General features: G+C 38.5%; 2 protein-coding genes across 2 annotated transcripts; both read left to right on the top strand.

The window, feature by feature from the left end:
- The first annotated feature begins 1,713 nt into the window (after positions 1 to 1,713).
- LOC135628773 (tetraspanin-8-like) lies at positions 1,714 to 5,055 on the top strand. Its single transcript, XM_065135678.1, has 2 exons — positions 1,714 to 2,406; positions 4,500 to 5,055. The coding sequence occupies exons 1-2, from the start codon at positions 1,906 to 1,908 to the stop codon at positions 4,809 to 4,811; spliced, it is 813 nt and encodes a 270-aa protein (XP_064991750.1). The 5' UTR covers positions 1,714 to 1,905; the 3' UTR covers positions 4,812 to 5,055.
- A 7,830-nt stretch (positions 5,056 to 12,885) lies between these two features.
- LOC135629445 (protein SMAX1-like) lies at positions 12,886 to 17,456 on the top strand. The gene is made up of 3 exons (XM_065136807.1): positions 12,886 to 14,821; positions 15,230 to 15,512; positions 15,606 to 17,456. Exons 1-3 carry the CDS (start codon positions 13,515 to 13,517, stop codon positions 17,220 to 17,222), a joined length of 3,207 nt encoding a protein of 1,068 aa, XP_064992879.1. The 5' UTR covers positions 12,886 to 13,514; the 3' UTR covers positions 17,223 to 17,456.
- The last annotated feature ends 2,955 nt before the right edge of the window (positions 17,457 to 20,411 follow it).

Genomic DNA, 20,411 nt, shown 5'->3' with positions numbered 1-20,411 from the left:
GTCGAAGAATGCCGACGGCAACGCTCCCTCAAAGTCGTTGAATTGAAAGTCGAGATACTTAAGTGGCGACAAGTGAATGGCAACGTCTCAAAACGGGTTGACAAAACGATTATTGCTAGCGTCAAGGTGATGGAGGAGTTTGAGATGGGAGATATTTTGAAGGATGATATCACAAAAGTAATTAGAGTTGATACAGAGGAGGGTGACATCGGTCGAGAGGCCAAGCTCCATGAGGAGGTACATAGCAATATCGACACTGTTAAGGTCAATGTCAACGATGATGTTTACACAGGGGTCACCAAGCACAACGATGCAAAAGATATCGTGATAATCACACACGTTGGGGCTGACCTAGTTGTCAGTGAAGGTGTGGGGGTCGAACTATATGGCCTTCTTCCATGCCTTCAGAGCAACGTTGGTGGGGATTGCCGATGGTAACGTTGTTCTTGACACTGAACTCAAAATCATCGAAGATATCTCCCTTCTTCGAGATGGCTAAGAGTCGATGGTGCACGATAGAGAGGTAGCCTCAACGTTGAAAGATAAATAAAGAAAAACTCGAGAAAGAAAAGAAGTAGAGTAGGATAACAAAACCAAATGGGAGGACGAAATCAAAGAAAAATAATGAATGATACTCTTAATGTGAAATTAATATCTTTAGACGATAAGAATAGCAAATGTAAAATTATTATTTTTATTTCTTTTAATTTTATTTTCTGTACGTGATAATATGTGATATTTTTTATCAGTAAAATCGATGATACAAGAAAAAATATGATTAAATATTTTATTTTCATAAGTATAGAGATTTCATTATAACTTTTTAAAGTATAATAAGGAATGAGACATTAAACATAATTAACTATACGAGGTAATGTATAATTAACCTGGTAAGATTCCCTAATAATAAGCTGATGTGTGCTTAATTGGATTGGGTAAGACTAATTCTTTGTTCACTTTTTATCTATCATCACCTCAACACTACATTAGCGGTCGTACTAGATACATCCAATCAAAACATTTGGTTAACATTATATCATAACATATTGGAATGCCTCGTCTCATTACATTACAAGGATTGAAATGATAAGAATGTAGAGATATTTAATAATTTATTTTCATTTTCATGGCACTTTCCATCAAGAAGAAAGAAAAAGGAAAGTTCACAGAATAAGAACTCAAATCTTTAATCCAATGATAATAATAATATCATAAATCTCAATTATATATTATATATTTAATATTTATAAAATTATGATTAGAACTCTCAAACTAAGTTGATAGCCTTTTCTTCTATATTTTAGATACCTAACGATTACTCCTTTTCAGATGTGATGGTAATCGAAACATAAATGCGGTCGAATCAATCTCACCAAATCAAATTGATGATCAAATTTGACGAAATCAAAATATTATATAAAATTTATTAATAAAAAAGAACCGAATTTATATACTTAATTTAGATGGATGACTCGATCTCGAGGCACGTGCCTCCCAAGAAAAGTCCGGATGGCGTCGTCAGCCGGGAGAAAGAACAAGAGGGCAGCGGGGTCACGTGACATGACACACTAGGAGGGTCCACACTGGGGCCCGATGGATCGACCAATACGAGCCTCTCTGCTCTCCGCTCCGCGTAAATTTACGACCTCCTCCTCCTCCTCCTTCCACTTTCTTACCTGCACGCACCAACCGTTGCCGCAGCTTTCTTCGCTATCCATCGCACAGTATTCGAACTCTGAAACCTCTCTCTCTCTCTCTCTCTCTCTCTCTCTCTCTCTCACAGTATATATATATATATATAGACTCCCTCTCTTCCAACGCCCCATCCTGAACTGATCGCCTCTCTCTCTCTCTGTCTCTCCGACGCTTCTTCGTCCCCCTTGGTTAGAGTAAGAGAGGGGAGAGATGGTTCGCTTCAGCAACAACCTGATCGGGGTGCTCAACATCATCACGTTCGTCCTGTCGATCCCGATCCTGAGCGCCGGCATATGGCTGGCCCGGCGGGCCACCACCGACTGCGAGAAGTTCCTGCAGTGGCCCGTCATCGCCCTCGGCGTCTTCCTTCTCCTCGTCTCCCTCGCCGGCGTTGTCGGCGCCTGTTGCCGCAACTCCTGCCTCCTCTGGTTCTACCTCCTCGTCATGTTCATCCTCATCATCCTCCTCTTCTGCTTCACCGTCTTCGCCTTCGTCGTCACCAACAAGGGCGCCGGCGAGGCCGTCTCCGGCCGCGGGTTCAAGGAGTACCGCCTCGGCGACTACTCCAACTGGCTCCAGAAGCGGGTCGACAGCGACAAGAACTGGAGGCGGATCAAGAGCTGCCTCCAGGACGGTAAGGTCTGCCGCAGCCTTCAGGAGAAGAACCAGACCTGGGATCAGTTCGTCAACTACAACCTCTCCCCCATTCAGGTCTCCCCCTAAAACTCTCGTCTATGATTTTCTTACGATTAGGAAATCTCGATTCATGCCGATCGCCATGTTCTTACTGTTGTCGATCTCCATTCTTTATACCCTTTTCCCAAGAATCTATGATTCCACCATGAAAACTCACCCTGTTCTCTCTCTTTTTCCTCAGAAAATGGGATCTTCTAATATGCTATCTCTCTTCTTGCTTGCTGATTACATCTCAATATTGCTCTGAGATCACTAACAAACTCTGAAAATTTGCTAAAGAAAGAGCAAAAAAAAAAAGTAGAAAGCATGGAACTCGTCGCTTATTTGATTTTTAGTTCCATTTATTATGGCTTCGATTTCTGTTCATTGAAATTGGCGTTTTCTGAAGACAGGGTTCTGTTTTCTTGCTTCGTTAATTGTTCAGTTACTAGTGTGGTTTAATTTGATTAATTGAATTCGCTTTTTTATGCTGTTTCTTTCCTTGTAATACTATTCTTTTCCATGATATTTTCCTTACCATGTCATTTATTATTTCTGATGCATCCTCATATTCCCCTTTTTTTTTATCCTTTTATATGTATTATTCTTGCTCATTTGTCTATTTTGTAATGAAAATTTCTCTTTTTTCTTTATCTTATATGAGTGGGTACGATTAATTTGGTAAATCTAAATCAATCTACAATATTTAAGTATGTCAAAGCCAAAAGTGCACTTATAAATCAATTCAATTCTCTTTATACTTCTGACATAAATTAAATTGAAGATGTGCTCTTATTCTATGATTATGATACCTAGGATCAAAATTGCAACTTTCAATTGTGTTTTCAACAAAAATGATATGCAGGGCAACTTAGATTAATCTGTCATAAAAGACAGTCTTGCTATTGTATCGTTTAAAGGAAATCTAAAATAATGAAAACCTTATTGCTTCTTCAACTTTGGTACCTAATGTCATTAGCTTTAATTTTTGCGACAATTATTTGGATGCACATGTTAATGTTGTTTCCATGTTATTGTATTCTCGACCTTTACTGTTATAGTTCTCCAAGTATACAAATAATTCGAACATTGCTTTCAATTTTTTGATATGCTTGGCCCTTCTTGTCATAAATGTTTGTAGTACCGAATATAATGTCCTTTACACTCGTTCAGGTCATTTTGGCTCTACCTGCGTGTTGTCATCAAGATTTAGGTCTGGAATAGAGATAGGGTCTTCTCTTTTGACAATGGAGATAGAGGGATTTTTTTTTTTTTTTTTGCATGGAAGTAGTTGCATATTGACTAAAGTATTTTGGATTATTTTCGGGAAGGAGTTACATATTAAGTTAATGTGTTAGTTATTATTGGACTAAACTAAGTTGTGAAAACTTAGTTAGGATGTGAAAATGTGAATGCTACGGTTAATTATATATTACTCTTTATAGTTAGATCTTTCTAATATCTTAGTCTTAGACTTAAAAATATTATATTGAGCTTTTTATATTTATATCTCTTTATATCCCAATATCTAGATTTCAAAAATTTATGTTAAAATTTCTATAGTTATAAAAATGAAACATTTTATCTCATTTATCTAAAAGCCAATGATTTTACCGACGAAAGATATAACACGTGATAACACATAGACAAAAGATGATGAGCAAAAAGATAATTTTAACTCTATTTATATCTTTAATCGCTAAAATTTATGATAAATAAGGTTAAATATTTTATTTTTATAATTATATAATTTTTTTTAAGTCTAGAGATTGAAATACTAAAGAGGTCTAACCATAGGGATTTCAATATAAATTGTTTAAGTCTAAAAACTGTTATACTAAAGAGGTCTAACTATACGAAATAATTTATAATTAGTCGTATATATTATGTTAATATGTTATTAGAGTTGCTCACATGATACCTATCTTGCCAAGTTAATGAGTAAGGAATTTCTTCAAATCTAATTATGACATAATCAGATGTTAGAAATTACGGCAGGAGAAGATAAAATAGACAAAATGAGATGTTAGTCTATACATCAATTGTATCATATTCTTTGCACTAAATGAAATGGGATCTCTTGTCGTAGTCATACTCACATGGTGTGTTGTGTTGTCCTGTTCGAACAGTCTGGGTGCTGCAAGCCTCCTACAGCTTGCAACTTCAGCTACGTGAATGAGACTTCCTGGACCAAGCCCGTAGGCTACAATACATCCGTTCCAGACTGCAACGCATGGCAGAACGATCAATCGGTCCTCTGCTACGACTGCCAGTCCTGCAAGGCCGGCGTCCTCGCCAACATCAAGAGCGACTGGAAGAAGGTCGCCATCGTCAACGTCGTCTTCCTCGTCTTCCTCATCGTCGTCTACTCCATCGGATGCTGCGCCTTCAGGAACAACAGGCGGGACAACGCGTACACGGGATTAAAGACATACCCTTAGAGAATCTAATCTGCCTTTGGACCTCTCCAATTTTCTCTTTTGGATATCATTCCAGGAGAGTGAGTGTTAGGATGATACATTTGCATACTTGGTTGCTTGGTTTTCATGTACATCATTCCAGGAGAGTGTTAGGACACATTCAGATTTGACTTTGCAATGATCTTCTTCTCCTCGCATACTTCAACCATGATCTTTGTAAACTAAAAAATATGTATACAAGATTTATGCAGTTCAGTATTGCCTACTTATGTTCGCGTTGAAAATTAAACTTCTTAACATACAAAAAAAAAAGAAGTAGAGATTAATTTTATTTTATAAAATATATGTTTTTTAATACTTAGATTCCTAATCCTTTGGTAATTATTAGTGACCCATAATAATTATCAAACACATCATAACTTTAGAAATTAATCTCAACATAGGTTGTGTGATTAGGTGATAGCTTCTTATTTGAGGAAGCAAGCGTGAGGTGGTTGGATCAACAAAATATGTGTAAATAAGTTTCTTCCATCACATCGTGTAATAGTACATTTTAGCAATTTAAACCCTATAATTGCTATAGCAATTTATACCTACATCATGCAAATAATCTCTTCAACTGTACATATTGTAACCATTGGCATAGTTACATCAACATGTTTCCTTCAAAAAAAAAAAAAAACCAGATCAAACTTTTGTGTTTTTTTTTTCCTTAATGTTCAAACACTTGCAAGTTTGTGTTGGGTACACCAAAGAATAGATCACTAGTGAGCTGCCAGGCCAGAGTTTGGGCCTCCTTTCCTCATGTCTCCTTTGCACAAGACAGAGGTATAGATTATATCTTTTCTTCTTATTATTATTTCTTCACTCTTAATATTTATTCTTATTATTTCTGATGAGGAATTATCATCCATTTTAGATGTATACATATGATTTTACCTACCTTTCGGGATAAGTCTCTCAAAAATTATCTATCTCTAAAAATAAGAGTAGTACTAAATGTTTATAAGTATTTAGTTCTTCTATTTCTCAATCAATAAAGATTAAATATTTGATCTTATATTATTTGAAAAAAGTAGGAATCACTTTTATCCCTCGTTCGATATATCTTTTGGACTGACTCAAAAAAAAAAAAAACACACACAAAATATTCACTTATCAACAATTATTATAATATTTAGTCTTTACGACGACACTTTAATTATCCATAATACTTGTAAAATGCAGCAGAAGAAGTGTGTTGCCTAGTTTTTCATGCAATGGGTAATGCATAAATACAGGTTATTATTGTCATTCTGTCGGCCACCACAAACATATAATGCACCAATTTCTCTCTTCGTCCGTCTGCCACACACATTAAAAAGAGGAAAAGAACCCTCAATGCTCCATTTAATTTGGTCGGTTACAGTTATCAGCCACTTAAATGACATTATGGTTGGGTTAACTGTTTGGGCTGCTGAAACTTCAATGCGCTGATGATTTTGCTATTAATAATGCAAAGGGATTTCATAGATAATAATTTTATTCGATAAAAACTTATTACATACACTGATATGATATGATAGTATATCAAACATAGACCTCATCTAATTAATTTTATAAAAATTATTAATTAACTTAGTCGATAAAAATATTTACGATTAATAGTAAGAACCTCGTCAAGACAAACATAAAAGATATTCAAGAATATAGAATCGGTATAACATGAGATCAAATCTGATCTTTCTGACATGGCTAAGATGCTGATCAGAGTCAAATAAAATTTTGATCCTTTATTTTCAAAAAATACTTAGATATCCGTAGATATCAGATCGTTAAATGTTTGGTTTTGTCATTTGAACTCAGACTAATAATCTCGATCCTTTCCTCGACCACAGGTTTAGTAATAATTCAAATTATTTTTCAATGAATTTATAATTTTTTAGGTACCAATTCAAAGCATTATAATTTTGTTTCAAAATACAAAAAACAGAACTCCTAATAGTTCAAATCCTAACATACTTAATTATTAACCTTATTATAGATTATAAGGTTTCATAAAATGATTTGTGTGAGTGTTGTGGTCATGGAGAGAGAGAGAGACTGTGTGTGTGTACTATCTATCTATTATTATATTACACATCCAAGAGAGAGAGAGAGTGAGTCCTATCTATCTATTATTATATTACACATCCAATGGGGCATGTCCATCACATCTGCAAGTGAGTGAGTGGATGTCCGGGAACAATGTTCTTCACCTTTGATGTCGGACCAGTACAAGGGATTAAAGGTGGACGGTCACCCTCCCCCATCCCTTGCAGTCACGTTTCCCCCCATGAAACAATGCCCGAAAGGCAGCATTACGAGAGGAGCGGCTCATTGATTCCTCTCCACCACCGTACGAGTGTGTCTCCCCCACCCCCCCCCAAAGCGTTTCACCTTTCTTTCTTTCTTTCTTTCTTTCTTTCACAAGCTAACGCATGGGATAAGATGCATCGAATCCCCTTCTTCTCTTTCTTTCTTTCTTTCTTTCTTTCTTTTGCACCATCCACCATCCACCGCTCTCATTCAATTCGGCATCACCATCACCGTTTGCTTTATTTTGATTTATAGTCTCTTTTATCTATATATTCTTGAGTTATCTCATTCGACATAAATTTTCTTTCGTGTCTCGAAGAATTTACATTTACAGAAAAATCTAAGAGTACCAAAAGTATTTATCACGTTTTACTTTCTCCCATCAAAATTTAAAGATATATATGATATTTATAGAAGAATTAAATCTTGATTAGCAAAGTATTCTTTCGCCAAGATGTCTTCTTTTCGTACTATGATTCTTTATACTATAGGGACACTGGTTATAGAAATTCTAAAATACTTATTAATCCCAACACAATATAATCTTAAATAATATAAGATTGAAAAAATAATTGATTAAAATAATATTTCTTTAACAACTTATTACATGATCAAGAATTTACTAGAATCTCTTTTTCCATATGGGTTTAGAGTTTAAAAGGCTCATACGAAAAATTAAAATATAATATCTCATTTGGACATTGGTTATAGAAATCCCAAAATACTTATTAACACAATATAATCTATCTTCTAATATCAAATAATATAAGATTGAAAAAAATAATTGATTAAAATAAACATGATTTGAGATTTTCTACACGTCTTCTATATTGTGGCAACACCAATATTGGACAACAAAATAACGTGAACACACCTTAATATCGTACGTTGAAAAATAAATGAGAATTTACTATAATCTCTTTTTGCATATGGGTTTAGAGCTTATTATAAGACTCATAAGAAAAACTAAGCAAATAAAAAAAAATAAAAAAAGAAAAGCTAAAGGTTGACCACAACCAAGTAATAAAAATGGATTAATCACCCTTATTAATAAGAGAAAGATGATTAAGACATATATGAAGATAGGGAGATGCTAAATGAAGATTTATGCTAAGAGTATAAATGATGTACATTGACCGATTGGATGCATGTTAATCTTAACTAGTTTGACTTGGATAGATGATCCAAAGGGTGCTCTTCTCGAAGAAAAGGGATCATCTTCTCCTCGAAAGCTTCACTTTACACATGAGGTAGCCATGGTGACGGAGTTGCATCCAAGTAGTCTTCTTCTTGAAGAGGCAGGCAGCTTCGAGCTGCAACATCAGCTGGCATTAAGAGATGACAGTTGGAGTTTTCGATCGATTCGGTCCCCTAAGCTATTGGGGTAGAATGAGTTCTTCCTCCTATTTGGCAGTTCATTTTTCGAGAATATGCTCCATTGTTGACGAGCATCGAAAGAAAGATGCCATCTTGATGGAATCCAGTTGAAGTGGAGCTTCTCACCACTTCAAGTGGGTCTAAATTGATCGATGCGGATGCTGAAGTGTTCTTACTTATTTCTACGTAAATAGATGGAGCTTTTGTGTGGAGTATCGGTAAGGGCGATTATTTCTTAATTATTTCTTAGTTATTTCTTAATTATTTCTACGTAAATAGTTATTTAAGTTGTGCGTATGATTCTCATAATACGAAGGACTTATTTTGGGAATTTTTTTTTAATTTTGATGACACAATGATCTTTTAAGAAGTGGACTCGACTTTGTGATGTGAATCTCGACAATTAATTTTGATATTAATAATTTATGATTTTGACTTCGACAAAAATAAAATCATAAATCTTAACTATTTAGAATCGACACTATGCATTTTTTTATTATTATCATTGAGATCTTTTAACACCAACAATTATTTTAATAAAATTTATAAAATACTTACCTAACATTTGCTGGGACTATATCAATTAATTATTTATGTTAATTTATATTTAATACATCACTCAAAATTATATCAATGGATCATGAAAACAAATTTATTAGCTGATAACTTTTGAAAAAAAAATGCATTGTTCCTTTTATCAGTAATATGTATTCATTATTGAACATTTATATTACCCAAAACATATATTATATTTTTTTTTTCTATTTTCCTTGTTCACCATAAAAAAAAAAAAGGAGAAAGGAAAAAAGCAGTTTTAGAATACCACATACCAAACTATAATATAGTTGGGAATCAATCTACCTTTTAGATTTCTCTTGCAAGATGGTGAAACTTTAGGAGGAAGGAAAAGTTAGCTTTTTGGACAACTTTAGAGCACTTTTGCATTTGCAAGACCTGACTGCAAGAAAGGTGGCATGCTTGGCTTTGAGTTGGACTTCATCCACTCTACTTTTGTTCATTCTGGGCACTGAGAAAGGATGGATAGAAGTTATAGGCAACTTTTGGAAGACTCCAACATGCTTCATGAGGTGCAATTCTTCCATGCATGATTAGGTTTTAAGTTTTTGGTCTCAGTCAGTGGTAGAAAATGATTCCATCTGCACTTTGTAGGATAAGCCTTTTCCTTTGCACTTTCCAGTTGAGAGCTTTCTTTCCCTTTTGTTGCTGACAAGCTTTTAAGGATAAGATTTATATTATTATTATTATTATTATTATTTCAGAGGCTATATGATGAAGACAAGATTTAATCTCAGAGTTTTGCTATAAACAGTTACTTAAGGTGTTTATTATTATCTAAGATAGGTGACATCTTCAAAATTTATAGATATAAAATTCAAAGTTAGGATAATAAATCATCATACTAATTTTTTTTTTTACATATTTTGTATAGGTTCAAACGAAAGAAAAATCAAATTATAAAGGTTTTGAATCAACAAAGTTGGTATAGTTAGCAAAATGTACTTGAAATTTTTGCATGTTTTTATATAAATTAAAGTAGAAAATAAATAAATTGATAACGAATTACAATAAAGGTCAAAATTCAAGCATAGATCCTAATACTTCTCTCCATAAAAAGAAGAAGAGGAAGAGAAGAGTTCATGGTCTTTTCACCAAAATCAATTCGTCTCCGGAGAGAAGGAAGCGAAGCGAAGCTCGCACTGAGACGGGATGAGTTCAATATTCGAAGATCCAAATAACAATCCGAGATACTGTAAAATGTCAGCTTGTGTTGTATATCTTATTGCCTGTCATTACCATATCACATTGTGTTTGTGTGATCACACCACTTCATGTCTTTATCTAAACAATTATTCATCATCGTTGGCTTTCCAATGGTGTACGCTTCCACCGAGGAATGGTCCTCAAAACATGCATAAAGCTCGATGGCATTGACTCTCCATTAAATATTCGATGAGATATGACACCTGTTGATGGCACACAAGGCGGAAATCTCATGCTTTGCTTTGAGGTGTGGATTTGCTAGAGAGAGGATGAGAAAGGAACAACCGACAACACTTTCCTCCTCCACATTGCGAAAACTACAAGAGTGCATTGCATGCACACATACTGGCCACGTTTGTTATGTTTTAATACTGAGTTGTTGTTTTTAGTTCTATGGAAATTGTTTGTGTGATGGACAACAACACACATGGCAAGTCCATTCATTTATTGCTCTTCTCCTCTTTTTGTGACATGAGGAGAAGACACCAACCTTATTTTATTACAGATAAAATTATATATATGTCTTAGTTATTACAGATAAAAATTATTATATATATATGTCTTAGTTACAGATCTACTATCAATTTTTTTTATTACGGATAAAATTATAAATAAGATATTCGATATAATGCTCATATGTTCATATTTTTTTTATTTTGTTCATATTTTACATAATATATAGAGAGTGAGTTTACAGTAAACATTTGATAACTATATTTTATTTTGTTTTTGTGATTGTTTTAGATTTGTAAACATAAATTATAATATAGTCATCATAGAGAGATAAACAAATCATCCAAACAATCATTTTGAGGGTTTTCAAACTCTACATAGTAGTTTGAAGTATTAGTCAGTACAACATTTAAGAGTTACTCGGGTAGTACATAGTTAGATGAGCCTTTAAGATAGTGTTTAGGGTTAGTTCATTGTCTTGTTCTATAGTAGTATCATATGAACATTTATGAAGACTTTTGGTTTCGATGGACCACCTTAAATCTTTTGTTGTGTGATCCTTCAAAGTTTGTAAAGTTTATGTTTGTAATTTATATTGTCTATCAATTATTTACTGAAATGATTATTCGTGGATCTCGAGTTAAATATTTTTTCTAATTGATTTTTTGTTTGATAGATATGCAAGGAAGATGCCGTGTGACTTAGACAAAATCAACAAAGTTCATAATATTTTAGCGAATGATAGTTTTGTTGGTGACTTTAATTTTAAATTGGGCTGCTGTTACTGAAAACAAGACATTTTTGTATATGTATGTTTAAGATCTGTCTACGACACCAACAAGTTAACATCGACATGTTGGTAAAAATGACAATTGGTGTAGTTTTTGATAAGGTCAAACTTCAGGAAAGATGAGTGAGTTTAATCTATATAGATAAAGTCAAAGTAAATACGATGACCGTTACATTAAATTAGATTTTGTTTGCTATCTATTAACTCCTATTTTTAGATCATTGAGGTGGATTAATTATGCTGTCATCTCATCTCATCTCATCTCATCTCTCGTGTTTAAACATCTTATTTCGATAATTTGAGTTGAGATGGTATATTTATTTGTGGCCATCATCAAATAATATTTTGATGATACTTGAGACCATTAATCGATGAAATTTATTTTCACGCACATGACGATTTTTCGAGAAAAGCCTAACATCTTTTTCTTCGATTATCCATAGAGAATTCTATTATTTATCTAATGTTTCGATTTATTATTATTATTATTATTATTTTGTATATATGAGAGTATTCTGATCATTGGAAGAAGATAGAATTCTGTGTGGAAAATAGGCCTTTAAAGAATAATTTTGATGGTTGAAACGAAATATATTGGACTAATCATCCAAATAATCCCTGCTGCTAACGTCATGAAGGAGCACCGGCATGGCCTGCTGTGTTGGTGGAGGGGTGCAGAGTGAGAAGGAGACCCGCACTAATGCAGGTGGCTTTTCCGGGTTTGTGGCCAACGGAGGCGATCTCTGCGCCACAGAGATTTCATCCCAAAAGAGGGCATGCAGATGGGGAGTTGGGAGAGAGAGGGAGAGAAAAGCGAGGGAGTGAGGAAGGAGGAGGAGGAGGAGGAGGCCACTAGACTTGGCCGTGAAAAGCTGAGAAGATGGCAGTCAGTGGGGTAATAAAGACCAAAAGATGTGCACGTAGCCTTTTTACCACCGAGCCACCACTCGATGGAGGCGTAAAGGGGAAGGCGAAAGGAGCGAGTGAGTTGGTGGGTCTGAGGGGAATAATGGCGACGATGAGTTCCTTGTTTTGACCTGCCTTCTAAGCTTCGGAAACGAGTGGACAATGAGGCCAAGAGAGGAGACGAAAGATGATGAAGAGGACACCTAACCACGTTCACAGTCAAATCCTCTGTTCCACTGTTAGCTAATCGCCCTTTGTGGAGAGAGAAGTCATTTACAAGTGTGCATGAGATTTTGCGCTCAGAATGATAAGCTGAAGAACGGAAAGGATGGGAATATGATGTCAACAGTGCTCGAAACATTAACCATATCGCAAGGAGACAACCAAATTGAAAGGCCAAAAGATGGACCAGACCTGATCGAAGAAGTAATGAGGGGGAAAACGATGAGAGAGTTTTACTCTAGCGAGTTGAGGAGGTGAAGTGAAACTCCATTCCCGTCGTAAAAATCCTCCCTTTCTCTTTCTCAATCCCACACACGGACACCCTTTCTTATCTCGCAGTTCACAACGCAAATCCCATTCCCACAGTAGATAGGGGAAATAAAAATGAGCAGCGGAGGAGATGGGAGAAGAAGATTCTATTCGCTTCCGCTCTCGTCGTCCTCGTCTTCTTCCTCCTAACTGCTGTACCATCTCTTGAAAGAAAAGAGAAAAATTAGATCTTTCTCCCATCCCTTGGAGCTTTCTCCAGCTCTCTGTTTCTTCTCTCTGTTCTAGCTGTTGTTCTCTCGGTATCTTGGCATGTTGAGCCATGGGTTCTTCTGGTTAAGATTCTTCACCAGGAGCAATATCTTTCGGTGTCTCTCATCTAACAAAACCTTTCTTCTTTCTGTTTCGCGTTCGTTTTTTGTTTGTAGGAGTGAGAGCAGAGTGAAGAGGAAAAAAAGACTTGTTTTTGGTGGGGTTGTAATGGGTTTGAGCTGGGAAAGGTGAGATTTTTCGGAACTGGAAGTTTCCTCCTATGTGTTGGATTGGGTAGGGGGAGAAAGAAAGAGAGAGAGAGAGAGAAAGGATAAGAGATGAGGGCGGGGCTGAGCACGATCCAGCAGACGCTGACGCCGGAGGCGGCGAGCGTTCTGACCCAATCCATCGCCGAGGCGGCGCGGCGGAGCCACGGGCAGACGACGCCGCTGCACGTGGCGGCCACCCTCCTCGCCGCCCCCTCCGGTCTCCTCCGCCAGGCCTGCATCCGCTCCCACCCGCAGTCTTCCCACCCCCTGCAGTGCCGTGCCCTCGAGCTCTGCTTCTCCGTCGCCCTCGACCGCCTCCCTGCCTCCGATTCCGCGGCCGCTGGAGGCAGAGCCGGGGCCGCTGTGCTCGCCGAGCCTCCCATCTCCAACGCGCTCATGGCGGCCCTGAAGCGCGCCCAGGCCAACCAGCGTCGCGGCTGCCCTGAGCAGCTGCAGCAGCCGCTCCTCGCCGTTAAGGTCGAGCTGGACCAGTTCCTCATGTCGATTCTTGACGATCCTTCCGTTAGCCGCGTGATGCGCGAGGCCAGCTTCTCCTCCACCGCCGTCAAGTCCGCCCTCGAACAATCCGTCTCCTCTTCATCATCTTCGTCTTACGCCGCCTCCTCCGCAACATCCATTGCTTCTCTCCCCACCGTCTCTCCTGCACCCCCCGCCTCTCTGGTTCTCGGTCTAACAAACCGTGCCGCCCCCTGCCGCAACCTCTACATGAACCCCCGCCTCAACCAGCACCAGGAAAACGATGGCGGCAGCGCCCCGGCCGCTGCCGAAGGTGGCAACGATCAGCCCCGGACGGAGGACGTGAAGCGGGTTGTAGATATCCTCTTGCGATCCAAAAAGCGAAACCCCATCCTCGTCGGGGACTGTAATCTTGACGCCGTAATGAGAGAAGTACTACAGAGGATAAAATCCATCGATGCCCCGTCCCCGCTGCGGAATACCCAAGTCGTCCCCTTTGCAAAGGAAATCGCCACCGTCACCCCCGACCATTCCCAGGTCACCGTAAAGATCAAAGAGCTCAGCAGCTCGATCGAGTCCATGATGCGCGGCGGCGAACTTGGTGTGATCCTCGATCTGGGGGACCTTAAATGGCTCGTGGAGAGCCCCAGCTTGTCGACGGGCTCCGGCCCAATTCACCCGCCGAAGCCGGTGGTCTCAGAGGCCGGCCGGGCGGTGGTGGAGGAGATGGGGAGGCTGTTGAAGAAGTTCGAAGATGGCGGTCGCGTGTGGCTCGTCGGGGCGGCAGTTTCCGCGACGTACCTCCGCTGCCAGGTGTACCACCCGACAATGGAGAACGATTGGGATCTGCAGGTGGTACCGATCGCACCAAGGTCATCCCTTACCAATATGTTCCCAAGGTGAGATTTTTCTTGCTCTCTTTCCCCCAAGTTCTTCTGCATCAAATGAATTGTACCATTTTCATTGCATTTAGTCTCATAGTTTCTTTATCTAGTGATCCATTAATGAGCAGTGCCCTGTTCTTCTTTGACTGATAGCCAACTTAACTAGAAGAAATATTTATCTTGCGGGAAGAATTGGACAGTGGCAAGATCTGGTGATTGTTCACCTAATCCAATGTATTTTGAGTCACTGTCATGGATATTTCTGAATGAATTAAGAAGCTCAATGGCAGTAGTTTTTGTAGCCTCTTTTATAGATAAGCTGTTGCTTCTCTTGCCTTTCTTTTCGAGGTCTTGTATGAGGTTTCAGGACCAACGTGCTTTCCTTGAAGCTTGAACTAAATCTCTTCTTTATTCAAATTGTAGGCTTGGGAGCAGTGGTATACCAAGCAGGTCTGTCGAGACTCTAGCACCGATGAAAGGCTTAGGACCCCTGAGACGGCCACCCGAGAATACTGACCCTCCTCGAAGAACGACCCTCTGCCCTGTCTGCACGGAGAGCTATGAGTGTGAATTGGCCAAGCTCGTTGCGAAGGAGTTCGAGAAGTACTCTACGAAACGGGAGGCGAGCCAGGCGTTACCTCAGTGGCTGCAACTAGCTAACCTCAGTAATGGAGGGAGCACTAAATCTTCATCTGCTCCTCTTCAGGTCCTGATTTGAGTGGTTATATACTATGATGCACAATCATATGAATTATTTATTACTTATTAGCTGAACAGTTGAAACGCTGTTTTTATGTAGTCCAAGGAGGAAGAGCTACGCTGGAAGCAGTGCACTGAGGAGCTGCTGAGGACATGGTGCGGGACTTGTTCCCGCCTTCATCCTAGCTTCCATCAATTGCACACCAAGCTGCCTTCAATAACTCCAGCTCTGTCAAAGCCTTTAAGTGTGTTGAGAACACATCCACCATCTGAGCCCAAGTTAAATCTTTCTCGGAGCCTCTCTCCCCTTCGGTTGGAAAGCAACCAGGACACACCTGTGGCTAAACTTCCTACTAGCCCTCCTGGGAGCCCGGTGAAGACTGACCTTGTCCTCGGGAGCTCAAAGGTTCTCAATTCTTCCTCTGATGCTACCCGTAAAGACCGCCTCAAGGATTTCACTGGGTGCATGCCAAACACATTCTCCAGTCAGCAGAAGGCTAAAATTGGTGGCATTTTGGATATCGACGAATACAAAAGACTATTTAAGGGGCTTACAGAGAAAGTCAGTTGGCAACAGGAAGCAGCATCAGCCGTTGCGACTGTTGTACTGCAATGCAAGTCTGGTAATGGAAAGCGGCGGAGTGGTGGTACCAAAGGTGATACTTGGCTTCTTCTTGTTGGGCCCGATAGGGTTGGTAAGAGGAAGATGGCAAGTGCCCTATCTGAGCTAATGTTTGGCATTGGACCTACAGTCATTAATTTTGGTCGCATTTCATGCACCAACGGCAATGATGGAGAGTCCAATTTGACTTTCCGTGGGAGGACATCCATGGACCGAATCGTCGAAGCAGTTTGGCAGAACCCGTTCTCGGTGATTGTGCTTGAAGACATTGATCAAGCAGACATGCTTTTGCAGGGTAAAATTAAGCAGGCGATAGAGAGGGGCCGTCTACCCGACTCATATGGTCGGGAGGTCAGCTTGGGAAGTGTTATCTTTGTCCTTACTGCTGACTGGCTGCCGGAAGAGTTGAAGAACTATTATTCCCTCCTCCAGTCTGAGAGAAAGATACTGGAGTCAGCGTATTGTGGATTGGAATTGGAGCTTACCACCGGGGAGAGGCCTGGGAAACGCCGTCCAACTTGGGTGTGTGACAATGATCAACTAACTAAGCTCAGGAAGGAATCATATGTTAGCACCGAACTGTCCCTTGATCTGAATTTAGCTGTGGGAACTGATGTTGAGGCTGGGGAGGGATCATGGAACTCAAGTGACCTCACCACTGAGCATGAACATGACAAAAGAAGGCTCGCTATGAAGTGTTCGACATCATCGTTGACCTCAGAACTAGTGGAACTCGTGGACGAAGCTGTAACATTCAAGCCGGTGGACTTTGTTCTGCTGAAAAAGAATGCACTCGAGTCCTTATCGGTGAAATTTACAGCCATTATGGGCAAGGGGCAAGCGATAAGGGTTGACGAGGATGCTCTTGATCGAATTGTTGGCGGTGCATGGCTCAGCGGTGCAGCTTTCGATGATTGGGCCGAACGGGTGTTGATTCCTAGCTTGAGGCAACTAAGAGATAACTTCAAAGCTGATGGTGAGGTCTTAGTCCTTCGGCTATCCACGAGAATGGAGAACCGAGCACAGAGAAGCAATGTCAAGGATTGGTTGCCGACAACGGTGGCCATCTATATCGATGGTGGCCACGACATTTGATGGTCTACAGAAACTTGATGGATACATTCTTTGAGCAAATATGTATATATTACATGGGGATCTTTTTTCTCTAAACTTCTTTTGGGAAGCTAAGACCATGCCGAGAGGAACTTAACTACCGATAGGTATAGGTTGGAGAAGTTAACACCCATATAATTCACAATGCTAAGAATACTTGTAATATGTTCCTCAGTATTCTTTTAGTTTATTTTGTTCAGAACATACATTCTTTAACTTTTCTTTCTTATCCAAATTGCTAATCTGAATACGTAAATACACCACTCGGACTATGCAGTCATCTGTTTGATCGGTTCCAATAAATGATGAGCACCGGTTTTGTGCACAGTAGTACTATGTTCAGGACTTCAAAGCTTTGATGGTCCCAGGGAAGTGCTACTGTTTCACAGTATGGATCAAAAGTGCTGCTATGTCTCTCAGCTAATAGTCCTATTGTTTGTGACATTCTAACCACAGGCATGGTTAGGCTTGTATCAAGAAGATCTCTTGGTTAACTTTCTTATATACTACAATTACAGTAGAAAATGCTCTTGTAATTTGCTGTGATTTGTTTATGTCAAAGGTCTCTTTGTTCTTTCAGAAGTATCATACTCTTGCATCATGTGGGTCCAAATCTGGTTCCTAGTGTATGTCTGAGATTACAATGAAACCAAGTCAAACAGGACATGAGATGCTGCCATGCTATGCTGAAAAGAGGTGCACCTGCAGGTGCATGTCTGCATTAATGGTGTTGCTCAACAGGGATGTGGTTGGATTGTACATCTTGAAGCAGCAGATGAATATGTGGAGATCGATTCAAAGATTACTGGATCAAAGAAGAATGATATACATGAAAATATCTTTTTTTCTCATTTGAAGAACTGTATCATAGATCAGAATATCTTTTTTTCTCATTTGAAGAAGAGTATCATAGATCAGAATTATGTGATCTTAGCAAGGAAAATACAGAGCATCCCCTGAGCTGAGACATATTTACACCGACTCCAAGAGGAAGAGAGTCTCATAAGATATTCTTGCCTTTTAGCACATCAAGAGCATTAAATAAGCTGAGGAGAAGCCACCCTCAATCATTCAACCATCCCCCACGCAATTAAAGAGGGGAAAGAGATGACACCAGACTTCTCAGAAGGAGATTTTTTTTCTTGTGTTGGGACAATTCGACTCACCTTCATCACCCACCGAAGTTAAAAGTTGCACAAGCTTCTCGAAGATGTCAAAACCTAATAATGCAGAAGAGAACTGCATCTTCAATTCCAGAAACGAAGAGCAAGAAACTTAAGCAAACAAGCTCAAAGTCCCAAGACATCCTCATATCCTGGTGACTGATGTCTCTTTCCATCTCCATGGTAGGTCACACAGCAGTGGTGTGATGGATTAGGCAGGCACAGAGGTAGACTTGTGACCACACATCAATAAATAAGCAGTTTGAAAGGCCAGCTGAACCACCATAGTCTCAGACAGCTGATTCCTTCCGAACAAGACAAAGTCCTTTAGACATTTCAATCTGTGATGCATGTGCTTCCATTCATTGCCTTTTTGCCTCCTCTCCACAGTGCAAAGGTAGCAATATCTTAGCCGAGAATGTGTTATGGGGAAAAGTTCATGGGTTGACTTTCATGCTTACTTCTCTCACCCAAGATTAAGCTATTTGTTGATGACCAAGTCTGAGACAAATATTGTCTATATTACATGCAATGTCTATATTATCCTTGAACATTCATTCCCACTAGAATTTGAATTCCTAAAAAGAAAGAGATCAAACACAAATAACTCCCAACATCATATGCACAACCAATTGAACTCTCAGCCCATCCCGAGTCATCAATAATGTGAGGCTTGAATTCCAGTGGTCATTGTCATCAGAAGCATGAGATCACATGCACACACTGTGGAAGTCATTGAATAATGCGTGTGATGCACGTGACGGGGCTTACTTGGAACTCGCTATCTTGTAAGCATACGGCCGTCCCACGTGATGGTTGCCTCCTTGGATTGGGACTCTGTGTTAGTATTGCCACTGAAAGCCATGAGGGTGAGCTTGGAAAGGGATGAAACAGTTCATACCTATTCTCCTTCCTACCTAATCTCTGTGAGAAAAAGGATTGAAATAGATCACATTAAATGTATATCGGTTGAGATTATCACAATTTTATCATAATTAAATTATTGATATTATTATAATATCCCATTAGTTCTACATCGGAAGTGGATAATATGTATGATTGACTTATACGAGCCTGATGAGTATATTATATTTACTTTCGCTTAAGCATTTTGCTCCATGATTAAAAGATCAAAATAAAGTTATTAGCCAGTTGACTCATCAAACTCGGGTCATTCTTCGAAATCAATGGGTTAGGATTAGGGTTAACATAGATGGTGAGAAAAAAAAATTCTATTCTCTTAATTCTTATTTTTAATCTTTCGATAAATTAAATTACTGTTTGGATCTATTTTGTTCATTTGGTTAGAAATCGATGCGTTTGAGTCGAGGAGGTTGACATACCTAAGTTCGACACAAAAAAAATCAAGTCTATTAGGTTATGGATCAAACCCAATATATATCATCTTTTCGATCTCTATGTACACAAATATTTGCTAATAAATCTCGTATCAAATAAAATCAATTGATTTGACTATTGTTGTAATAAAATATGAGTTGGATGCTTATAAAAATAATAATAACCATATAACTTTATAATGGATAATGACATGTGTATATATTATAAATTAATCCTCTATTATCTCCTTTGTTGGTTTAAATAACTTGACTAATTAATTAATTAATTAGATCAATATCTTGATAAAATAAGAGGACTATAATCAAACAATTGAAACAAAATTGTTTAACTAAATTATCAGAATATTGCCTATGGTGATATTCTACAGAGATTAAAAAAAATAAGCTTCTTGCTTTTTGCTTTTCCTTTGATCTAAAAGTTCTTATGTGCAAGAAATATGTGATAGTTATGGGTTTGTGAAGTAGATCAATGAGTATGTTTGAGTGTCACTTTGCTTGAATTCTTTATGAAGTAGAACAATAAATAGAGACTGCTCGTAGCCAATTCTTCTCACAACTATGATTGTAGAACTCAAATGTGTGGTGATTTGAAAGGAAATCTCATTTATATTTGCACATCTCAATATTCCTTTTATTTTGTTCTTCCTTAA

The sequence above is a fragment of the Musa acuminata genome, chromosome BXJ3-1 (genome assembly GCF_036884655.1).
Source record: "Musa acuminata AAA Group cultivar baxijiao chromosome BXJ3-1, Cavendish_Baxijiao_AAA, whole genome shotgun sequence".
Classification (NCBI taxonomy): domain Eukaryota; kingdom Viridiplantae; phylum Streptophyta; class Magnoliopsida; order Zingiberales; family Musaceae; genus Musa; species Musa acuminata.
This window is presented reverse-complemented; position numbering and strand designations above follow the sequence as displayed.

What these genes read in the sequence shown, in the direction of transcription:
- LOC135628773 (XM_065135678.1), top strand. Translation starts at nt 1,906, where the DNA reads ATGGTTCGCTTCAGCAACAACCTGATCGGGGTGCTCAACATCATCACG. An exon ending in ACAACCTCTCCCCCATTCAG is followed by an intron (nt 2,407 to 4,499) that starts GTCTCCCCCTAA and finishes CTGTTCGAACAG; the next exon opens with TCTGGGTGCTGCAAGCCTCC.
- LOC135629445 (XM_065136807.1), top strand. Translation starts at nt 13,515, where the DNA reads ATGAGGGCGGGGCTGAGCACGATCCAGCAGACGCTGACGCCGGAGGCG. An exon ending in CTTACCAATATGTTCCCAAG is followed by an intron (nt 14,822 to 15,229) that starts GTGAGATTTTTC and finishes TTCAAATTGTAG; the next exon opens with GCTTGGGAGCAGTGGTATAC. An exon ending in CTTCATCTGCTCCTCTTCAG is followed by an intron (nt 15,513 to 15,605) that starts GTCCTGATTTGA and finishes GTTTTTATGTAG; the next exon opens with TCCAAGGAGGAAGAGCTACG.